This window comes from Pyrgilauda ruficollis, unplaced genomic scaffold (assembly GCF_017590135.1).
Source record: "Pyrgilauda ruficollis isolate IOZ18807 unplaced genomic scaffold, ASM1759013v1 scaffold122, whole genome shotgun sequence".
In the NCBI taxonomy this organism is placed as follows: Eukaryota; Metazoa; Chordata; class Aves; order Passeriformes; family Passeridae; genus Pyrgilauda; species Pyrgilauda ruficollis.
The window spans coordinates 817,534-827,649 of NW_024510544.1; the positions used below are offsets into that span (position 1 = coordinate 817,534).

General features: G+C 55.9%; 1 protein-coding gene across 5 annotated transcripts; it reads right to left on the reverse strand.

Moving 5' to 3' along the window:
• Positions 1 to 1,257: 1,257 nt before the first annotated feature.
• Positions 1,258 to 10,110, reverse strand: PALB2 (partner and localizer of BRCA2). 5 transcript variants are annotated; one of them, XM_041490346.1, is made up of 14 exons: positions 10,042 to 10,110; positions 9,908 to 9,967; positions 9,764 to 9,821; positions 9,169 to 9,192; positions 7,199 to 9,061; positions 5,731 to 6,527; positions 5,416 to 5,499; positions 5,133 to 5,294; positions 4,673 to 4,758; positions 4,233 to 4,394; positions 3,964 to 4,080; positions 3,557 to 3,644; positions 2,396 to 2,544; positions 1,258 to 1,540 (listed from the first exon to the last, which is right to left on the reverse strand). In XM_041490346.1, the coding sequence occupies exons 1-14, from the start codon at positions 10,090 to 10,092 to the stop codon at positions 1,309 to 1,311; spliced, it is 3,933 nt and encodes a 1,310-aa protein (XP_041346280.1). In that variant the 5' UTR covers positions 10,093 to 10,110; the 3' UTR covers positions 1,258 to 1,308. The 5 variants fall into 5 exon arrangements, with proteins under 5 accessions (XP_041346280.1, XP_041346278.1, XP_041346276.1 ...); XM_041490344.1 differs by having other exon boundaries at positions 3,964 to 4,092; positions 10,042 to 10,107; XM_041490342.1 differs by having other exon boundaries at positions 3,964 to 4,092; positions 9,734 to 9,821; positions 10,042 to 10,107.
• Positions 10,111 to 10,116: the final 6 nt, after the last annotated feature.

Here is a 10,116-nt window from a genome sequence, read left to right on the forward strand (position 1 = left end):
GCCCCGTCCTGGTGTGGGACAACTCCTGGAAAACAAAATCCACATGTTTAACATCTCACCAAGCATTCAAGGGTACAGGAGTGGGTCAGGACACGCTGAGCACTGAACACAGCACAGAAGGAGCCCCCAGTTCTCTCCAGAGGCCACAGCTCCCTCCCTGGCCCTGGACAGAGAAGGGACTCAGCCCCCCTGCCCCAGGGAGTTGGGGGGAAGCCTGGAGCCACACAGGAACAGGCAAGAATGTGGATCAGTGCTGCAGGCTGGCCTGAGGCCACCTCATTTCCCCTGCAGCCCTCCCCGACCGCTCCTATAACCCTTTCCTGCCCATTTCCTTCCCGGCTGTGGCAGAGGAAACGGCAGCGCTGGCAGGGCTCGGCGGGCGCCGCGCGGCCGGACCGGTGCCTGCAGCGCCCTCTGCCGGGCGGCGGCCGCAGCGCCCCGGGCCGCGATCCCGGGACGGACCGGGCCGGGAGCGGCGATCCCGTGAGCCCGGCTGCGATCCCGTGATCACGAGATGGACGGGGCCGGGAGCGGCGATCCCGTGAGCCCGGCTGCGATCCCGTGATCCCGGCTGGACCGGGCCGGGAGCGGCGATCCCGTGAGAACGGCTGCGATCCCGCGATCCCGGCTGGACCGGGCCGGGAGCGGCGATCCCGTGATCCCGGCTGGACCGGGGATCCCGTAAGCCTGGCTGCGATCCCGTGATCCCGGGCCGGGAACACCTGCACTGCTAGAGCAGACCCTGTCTGGCCTCTGTTCCAGGGCTCGGGCACTGCACAGGAAAGAAGCTCTGCCTCGTGTCCAGGTGGAACTTGCCATGCCCGTAGCCTCTTCTATCGCTCAGCTCCACCGAGAAGAGCCGGTCCATCTTCCTGGCACCCCCTTTAGATAATTACACCCATTGATAAGGCCCCTCTCAGCTGTGCCTGCTTCTGAGGCTGACCAGCCCCATCTCCCTCAGCCTTTCCTCGTCACCGTCATCATTTTCACAGCCTCTGTGGGACTTGCTCTAGGAGCTCTGTGTCCCTACTGTCCTGAGGAGCCCAGAGCTGGACACGGCTCTCCAGAAGTGCCTCCCAGGGCTGGGCAGAGGGCAAGGACCCCCTCCCTGACCTGCTGGAAATGCTTTTCCCGGGGACACCGCCGTCCTCCTTGGCCCCCAGGACACACTGCTGGTCGGGGACAGCTCGGTGTCCACGAGAGCCCCCAGGTCCTTGTGCGCAGCCCCCCGCAGAGCAGTGACAACAGACACGGGCTGTTCCCAAGGCAGCGTTTAATGGCACCGCAGGCGGGGCCCTGCGCAGCCCGTCAGGCGGCTCCCGGCTGGGGGGCCCGGTACCGGTACAGGTGCACGGTGCCGTCGCGGCGCCCGGCCAGCAGCCCGGCCCCGCCGGTGGCCCAGCGTGCCAGTGCCCAGCGCCCCGCGGGGCCCGGGGGCAGCACCGCCGTGCAGCGGCCCCGCAGCAGGTCCCACACGGCCACCGCACCCGACGTCAGCACGGCGGCTCCCGCGGTGTCCCACACGTCACCCTCCAGGTACCTGCGGGGACACGGGGGTCAGCAGGAGATGGGCTAAAACACCATGGCAGCGTTTGTTCAGTTAGGGCTCAGTTAAACATTAATAGCAACTGCAGGCAGCATACAGTCGGGGCTGTTCCTCCAGTGCAACTGGGAAGGAGGACAAAGAAATCCTCCTGGAGACTCAGAACATAGTTGAAAAAGGTGTACTCTTATAAAGTGGTTCTCTTAAAAAAAACCCTGCAAGTGTCCAAGGTCAGGCTGTACAGGGCTTGGAACAACCTGGTCTAGTGGAAGGTGTCCCTGCCCGGGATAGGGCGTGGGACTGGATGGTCTTTAAGGTCTCTTACAACCCAAACCGCTCTGTGATTCCATGACTGTTCAGTAACCAAGACCTTGGTCCAGCACTATTCCCCCACATCCATCACATTTCCTGTGTAAGGACACTGCAAGGCTGAGCCTTAAACGCAAGGCTGAGCCTGCTGATGCCTCAAAACACAGGACAGGAAGGAAAAGGCCATGTGCCTGCAGCCAGCTGCTCCACACAAACAAACCTGGCACGCTGCAGCCGCAGGCAGCGCCAGGGGTTCAGCCGAGCAGCCCAGGGACACTCCCCCAGTCCCTGGGGGACAAAGCCAGCCCCATGTCCCCACGGTGACAGGGCTGACAGGGCGAGGGTCAGCGCACAGCCTGGAGTGGGAAGCGGGCAGGAAGCAGCCCGGCCCCCAGCCCTTGCACCGGACACACGCAGGGCCGGATGCACCCTTATCACCGGGGAGAGGGCTGCTGGATCCCTGCCAGAGCGAGCCTGCTCCTGGGGCCTCTCCCAAAGCCCCCGAGGGAGCCCCCCCAGCCCAGCCCAGCCCCAGGGACTCGCCTGCCTGCGGGCCCGGGCGGGAGGCAGGAGAGCATCACCCCCGCGCTCCGGCCCGTGCGCGGGTTGAAGGCCACCACGCGGAACGCTGGGCTTCCACAGGACTCGCTCTCTTCGGCATGAGGATGGCTTACAACAACAAACAGAAGGCCCTGATACAGAGAGGGAAAATACATCACTAAAAACAACAGCACGAGGAGGAAAACCAAAATAATTTTCCAAAAATTAACTGCTACGTTCTCTCTAATCACAGCCCCATGAACAGTGATGCATTATTTTAACTGAGGAAAACAGAAATGGTTTACTTTCCTTATCAAATTAGATAAAAGCAAAAGCAGCTGCTGGCTGATAAAGGCTGATGCAACATAGCAGAGTGACAGCTCAGTGACCCGAGGGATTTATGAATTTCTCTTCCTGTTTCAAAAAGCTAAACCTGCCATAGGATAAGGTGACACTTCAAAAAACAAATGAAGTAAATTTTCTGGGTCACATTTTAATCCCTACAAGCTAAAAATGTAACAAAAATTCCATGGAAAGCAGCACAACTGAAAACAGTAGTTCCCAGAACAGCCACAAATCAGCATGAAATATCATGGGATGGATAATCTGAGGAAGACTCCAAAGAGTCTGACTCAAGGCACCATTATTGGACAAGACATTCTTGTCCCAAAAGGCTACATGCTCACTGAAAGCAATCAAATCCTTGATAAACCACAAAAACCCATTGGGAATCACAGCACAGGTAGAAGCAAGTGGGGTAAGATGATTAGTATGACTGTTGGTTTCACACAGCTCATTCCCTCAGGCATGTATGTCCAGAGAAACCATCCACAGAGGGTTTCTAATGCTGGCAGCACCCACGTGTGACATGGAAGAGGCTTGCCAAGCACCAGGCCTGGGCAACAGCACTTCTGCCTCCCACAGGCAGCATGCTGCAGCTTTGGAATGCACCAGGATGCATTGCTGCCAATTTATTGGCACCCTGCAGAAAGCCAGGAGTTGAGGCAGCGAGCGTATTCCTCCTGGTAACCTGTCTACTCTTGAATGATTTGCAGTGTATTGAAACGGAGCTGACAGCTCAACCCTCCCTAGCAACTTCAATCCTTGAGATCCCCATCCCAGCCAGTGCAGCCCAAGCATGAACTGTGAATTTTGTGCACGTACGGAGTCAGAATACGCTCGATGGCAGATGGAAGCTGGGTAGGAATAACCAACGTGCATCTTCCTCAGGAGCTGACCTGTTTTCAGATTCCTGCAGTTGGTGAAAACACAAATTCTGACTCATTTCTAATCACAGTTACACCCCTGTGCAGGATGGACATGGGTTTGTTCCACATTAAGCAAACTAAGCCAATAGCCAGGAAGGGTGTAGTGAGGATGACAAAAGCAATGGAATTACAGCAGCACAGCTCATGCCCTGGCTGGCTGACTGTGGTGCCACACTGACCACTGGCCCTCTGACAACCCCCATTTCATGGTGGCTCAGCAGCCAGCCAGCACCCCTGTGCAGCCCTGCAGCTGCTGAAACTGCCCCCAGCCCCTAAATTGTGTGTGGCAGAGGAAACACTCACCAAACCACAACGCTGTTCCCTGCAGTGGTGCCCACCAAGGCCTCTCTCATCCCTTCCACTTCAGCAAAGGCTGTAACAGTTTCTTCAGGGGACATCAGAGTCTGCCTGTCCTTGCTCCTGAAAGGAGACCAGCACATAGAAGAGCAGGTAAAACTAAAAATGTCTGTTCTGGAAGAGGAACATGACACTGCTCAACATCCAAGGTGTTTCCTCGCTTTTACCCCATCCACCACAGGGAGACCACCCCAAAGCAGCACCCCCAAACTCACCCCCCTGTCTCTGAGAGAGAAACCATCTCCACTTGCTGCTCCTGCATGGTCTTGCTGCTGCTCACCAGCCTCCAGTCCTTTAGTCCAACAACTGCTTTTATATTCCCAGTTTTCACTAGGGAGTGCTTGAATGAGTCAGTCTCAGAAGAATAAAGCAAGAGCCTAAATCAAGAGACAAGCACACACCATGACAGGAGGAAGCCCCACTCAAATATGCAGTAGCATATGAAGATCAGCCTGTGTTCAATCAGTCTGCCAGCTCTGAGGTGAATAAACAGGTCTTTATAGTTGATTTTTAGAAATCACTTCCACATTTTCCAACTGTTAAAGCAACTGAGAAAGTGCCACATTAGTAAAAAGGTAATTTCAAACACTTCTCACAAGGAGCTGAGCTGCAACTACTCAGGGTGCAAAGCACTAGTAAGAAATAAATACAAAACCTTATTTCTCCAATCTCCAGCTCTCCCAGTGCTACACACACGAGGTTACAGGTGTCTGGCAGAGGAACAATCTGGATTACAGGAATCTGGGACAACAAAACAAGAATTCAGTGCCACCCACAGTGTCCCTTTGACTTTATTCTCATTTTCTAGAGTGTTTAAAGTAAAATGATGTGGAGCAGGATTGATTTTCAGACCCCTCTCAAGAAGCACACCTAAATGAACAGCTGAACTCTCTGCTGACTGGTTGCCTAATTAAACAATCCCTGCTGATACAAGACAGAACGTGTCTTGAGGAACTCTAAGTGGAAAAAGCACAAGTGAAGTGCAGCACCATTCTGTGCATGAGGTATTCAATTCCAGCACGTAACACGCAACCACACAAGCTACAGAGCTCGGTAACTAACACACGGGGCAAGAAAGCTGCCCTCAATTCTAGGAACAGGGAGTGTGCTCATACCTCTCTCAGGTGCCAGGTGTAGACCCTTCCCCAGCAGGCGGGTGCCCGTGGCTCCCAGAGGGACACGGCGCTCTCGGAGGCAGTGACCACCCGCAGCTCCCTGCAGCCGGCTGCCGCCCACCACACGGCGCTCACGTCCACCGCGCCCGAGCACGAGCAGTCCTGCCCAAACAAACACTGCTGCTTCTCCTCTGACAGACACGTTACCTGCTGCACTTTTGTTAAGCTCCTCTTGCAGAGCTGCTGCTGCTGCCTCGGTAACAATTCCCTGCTGTTCTCCCACCTTTAGCTCTGACACAAACTGCAAGCTCTCTTCTCTGGGGCCATCCGGCAGCACTGCAGTCAACTGTTCTGCTACATCTTTTTTCTGCATGAACAAAGTAAAGAATGAGGATAATTCAACTTTGAAATTATATTCAGCACCTGCAAGAATGAGGCAGAATTGTTGCATGCTCTCTGTCACTCTCATGCAGGTACTACACGCCACTGCCATGATCCATGCAAAGAGAACTTTTCCCTGAAGTCAGGCAGCACTCTGGGAAAAGGGGATTTGCCCACAAAACCACTGCCTTAGTACCCTTCACAAAGAGCTTGTTACCTGTTCAGGTGAAACTCTGCAGCACTCCTGCTCTTTGTTCTCTGGCTGCTGATGCTTCTCCAAGGACACAGTCTCATCAGATTTGTTCTCAGGACCTCTTTCAGCTGCTGAAGGCAAGGCTGTACCTTGCTCCTCCTGGTTTCTGGCAGCCCCTGCAGCACAGCTGTCAGGGTGCAGTGGCACAGCAGGGTCTCTGTGTGCCACATCCCCCAGGAGCAGGGCAGCTGCTCCTCTGGGTGAAGGTGGGGTCGCTGGCAAGGCAGGTACAGAAGGTGTGTCAGGGAATACCTCAGTGTGCACTGAAGGTAAAACACCTGGGGTTGCGCCCACAGCAGGGAAAACAGATGAGGAAATCTCAGGGTGAGTGGGAGCCTCAGCTAGGACAGTCCCCATGGGAGTAAACAGCAATTCATGGGTGGAAAGCTCCTTCTTGGAAGTCAGGCTTTCCACGCAAGGGAGTTCAGGCAATCCAGTTTTGGAAGGTGAAATCAAATTACTTCTGAGACTTTTTTCTTTTGGCTTCATTTGTGCATCTTGTGTGTCCTCTGGAGCCACACCATCCCCAGACACAAAATGCTCCAAGTCATTCACAGGGGGAGATTTCAATTTCTCCAGTTTCAGTGCTCCAAACTCCTCATTTGGTAAGTGGAAGTCCCTGATGCCCAGCTTAGGGACCAGCCACTGGAGGCTGCGGAAGGAGAAGAGGGAGCCACGAGTGTCGGGGTCCACGGCAGGGAGCTCAAGGGCAGCAGGACCCTGTGAACCCATGGGACTGCTGCATCCTCTGCTGCTGTCATCTAAACACAAGAATACAAGACAGAACATCATGTCATAAAATAACCAGCAACTTGCCTTTTCACAATCTCTCATGAAGGGTGTCTTGGATTTTAAAAAACATCAAAACACCACATTCATCTTAACACACAGAAGTGGCACTTTTCTGGAAAGACACTACACTCTGCAGTTACTCTGCACCTCTGGATCAAGCCTTCAGCTCAAAGACCACCACCAAAGCCTGACAGATATGCCTGAGTGCTCAGTCAGTTTGGTTTATTGGTTTTGTCCCTACACTTTCTCTTTTTACAATACTCACAGACCCTCAGAAAGGAGAAAATAATCATTAGCATGCAGACTCAGTGGGAGGAAGAGAGGGACATTCATTTGCTGGCAAACCAGCCCTAGTGTTCACAGTCTTCACTCCAACAGCAAGGGCAGCTCAGTAAGTTCCCAGCCCTGCTCCTCCTCAATTAATTCCCTGCAGAAGTTTCTGAAATTGCTCAAGGAACATGGGTACCACAATAATCTATTTTTTAAAAGTAAATCTCATTTTTAAAAGAATAATAGTTAACGCCTATTGTATTTTCTTGCATAAACACAGCAGGGCGTGAACAGCAGGGCCTGCACTCACAGGGATGTTCCCTGCCTAGGGGAATGGGGCGTTTTGGGGAGTTTATGTGTGAGGAAGTACCTGTTGAGCCAGTCGGGGGCCTGTGTCTGGCAGAGCAGCGCAGGGAGCGGCGCAGAGGGACACTGACCCCGGGGAGCTGCTCAGCTCCTCGCTGCCTCTTCACACGCCGCACTGCGTGTTTATCTCCCTGACACACAGCAGCGCTGGCTTCCTCATGTCCCACACGGCTGGCAGTGCCACTGGCTGGGCTCAGGGAATCGCTGCTGTGGACTGGATTTTGAACCTGCTCTAACAGAGCCTTATGGCATCTGCCTGGCTCAGGACCCGCTGGCTGGGTAGCTGCAGGCACTCCCGGCCCTGCAGAGCACAGTGCTGCAGTACCAGAGAGTCTCTTCTCATCTGAGGATGACCTTTCAAGGTTAGCATCACAGTTTTCCTTTTCACTCTGGTTCTCATTTGACAGCAGAGCACTGCTTTCATTGGCCACTGTGGGATCCTGACTCTCTATAAGCTCTTGTGACACTGGATGCATGGAGGCTTTGCAGGCAGACTTTCTTCTTCCCTTCTGTTTCCTCTGGGATTGTCTCTGCTCTTGCCGTGTGCTAGTGATGCTTTTCTGAGAAATGGATTCAAGAGAAGTGCTGCTGCTGTTGCTGGACGCAGGAAGGGATTTCTGAGAACTACTTGAGTTTGCTTGATCGTTTTCTGCCCCAAGAAAAGGGAAGGGCCCTGGCTCCAAATCACCCTCAGCTCTCTCTTGCGAGGGCTGATTGGGGTTTGCATCTTTCTGCTTGCATTTACTGCGCTGACCTTTCTTGCTCCTGCCCAGCTGGCTGAGGATTACAGCATCCAGGTCCACCTTCCTCTGGCAGCTGGCCATGCGGCGAGTTGTCCGCACGTAGTACTCGACGGGGAAGAGCAGCCCCTCAACCACTGTGCAAGAGCTCAGCGTGGCCTCAGGAGCCGCTGCCTTGTCAGCAGGAGACAGCCTTGACTCAATTTCAAGCTGTTGATTCTCCAGCAGTTCTTCAGCAGTGTCCAGAGCTCTATCTGCAGGACATGGACTCAAGGTATTAGTGTCACTTGGATGTCCTTCATGCTTTTTGCTCTCCTCGGTTATGGTGTTATTTCTGCTGTCAGGAAATATTTCATTTGCTGACATTAAATCTAGGAGCCCACGTAATTCTCCCTGATCTTCACACAAACTCTGACCCTCTGGCTGTTTTATTCCACTGGGGGATTCTTCTCCTCCATCACCTCTGGGGTCAAGTAAAACAGAGTCTCCAGGCTGTGAACACTGCTCATGTCTATCAGGTGTGGCCACAGCCCTTGAGGACTCAGGCTGCAAGATGTCCCTGTGGTCCCTCAGTGCATGTGGGGACAGCTCAGGCTCTCCTGCAGTGACACTGCCCTCAAACACATCCTGTACGAGCCCTGATGCTGCATCAGGAGCGAAACTATTTCTTTCTCCCTGCACAAGCACTGTCCCAGGTGCCCTTTGAGCAGGTTCCTCAGTGCGTGAGACGCTGCTGTGCCTGAACACTGGTGACTGAAGGTCCTCTGCACTGGCAGTTTGATTTTTCATCATTTCACCAGCACTGATTAGATGCACATCATGCACTGATTCCCCTCCCTTTGATTCCAGAGCCTTTGTCCGTCTCCGCAGCTTCATCATGCCTCGGGAGGTTTGGGGCTTTTTCTCCACAGGGACAGGCCTGATGATCCCACAGCACAGGTTTTCCTGGCTGGCCTGAAAGCTTTCTGCCCGGGAGCTGTCCTGTGGGCTAACCTCATCACTGGAGAATTCTGGAACATGCTTAAGTGTGACAGATGTTTTCTCTGTGTCAGCATCAGAGCCGGTTTTAGTCTGTAACTGAGAGGGCCCATCTCTGTCAGCACTAGGAGATGTGTTATCTCTAGAACCTGGGGGAAAAAATGCCACACGTGTAAAGTACTCCTAAAGTCCTGTCCAAGAAAAACATCACACGGTAAAACTAGGCTTTGTTATCAGGGAAAGATGGGGATCTTACAGTCAGGATCGGCGCACTGCAGACCTGGAGAGGAGGGAAGCAGAGCAGACGTTACTGAGACCACGGCTCAGCCCAGGGCAAAGGGCCGTGTGGGGCAGCGGCCGAGGGGACAGCGGGGCCCGGAGGGAGGGTCAGCAGGGCCGGCTGCAGGACGCTCCGCGGGGGCACTAAGGGGCAGCAGTGGCCGCCGGGTCCCCGGGTGCCCACAGCCCTGTCCTGGGGGACTGCCTGCGGCTCCCACCGGGGCAGGCACCCCGTTCTCCGGCTCCCACCTGGGGCAGCTACTCCGTTCTCCGGCTCCCACCGGGGCAGGCGCCCCGTTCTCCGCGGCTCCCCCCTGGGGCAGCTACTCCGTTCTCCGGCTCCCACCTGGGGCAGCCACCCCGTTCTCCCAGCTCCCACCTGGGCAGACGCCCCGTTCTCCGCGGCTCCCACCTGGGGCAGCCACCCCGTTCTCCGGCTCCCACCTGGGGCAGCTACTCCGTTCTCCGGCTCCCACCGGGGCAGGCGCCCCGTTCTCCCCGGCTCCCACCTGGGGCAGGCGCCCCGTCCTCCCCGCTCTCACCTGAGGCGCCCCGTTCTCCCCGGCTCCCACCTGTGGGGCTCCGCTCCCGCCGGCCGTGGCTCCTGGCTCGCTCGGCTCGCCGTGCCCGCTGCGGACACACAAGACCCCGGCGGGGCTGGGACCGGCTGGCGGTGCCCCGGAGCCCCCCGGCCCGGCCCGGCCCGCTCCGCTCACCCGCAGCCGGATGACGGTCTCGCTGTACTCCCGCCTCAGCAGCGCCAGCTTCTCCCGCAGCTGCAAGAGACACCCGTCGGGATGGGACCGGGACGGTCCCGCTCCCGGTCCCGCCGCCCCGGCCGGCCCCGCACCTTCTCCTTGTCGGCGCCGCTCAGGGCCGCCGCCGCCGGCGGGGCCTCCATGGCAACCGGGGCGCGGCGGGCGCG

Coding starts and splice junctions, on each gene's coding strand:
- PALB2 (XM_041490342.1), bottom strand. CDS start 10,092: ATGGAGGCCCCGCCGGCGGCGGCGGCCCTGAGCGGCGCCGACAAGGAG. Junction 4,395..4,672: donor CTGGAGATTGGAGAAATAAG/GTTTTGTATTTA, acceptor CTCTTGATTTAG/GCTCTTGCTTTATTCTTCTG. Junction 4,093..4,232: donor TCTCTCTCAGAGACAGGGGG/GTGAGTTTGGGG, acceptor TTCTATGTGCTG/GTCTCCTTTCAGGAGCAAGG.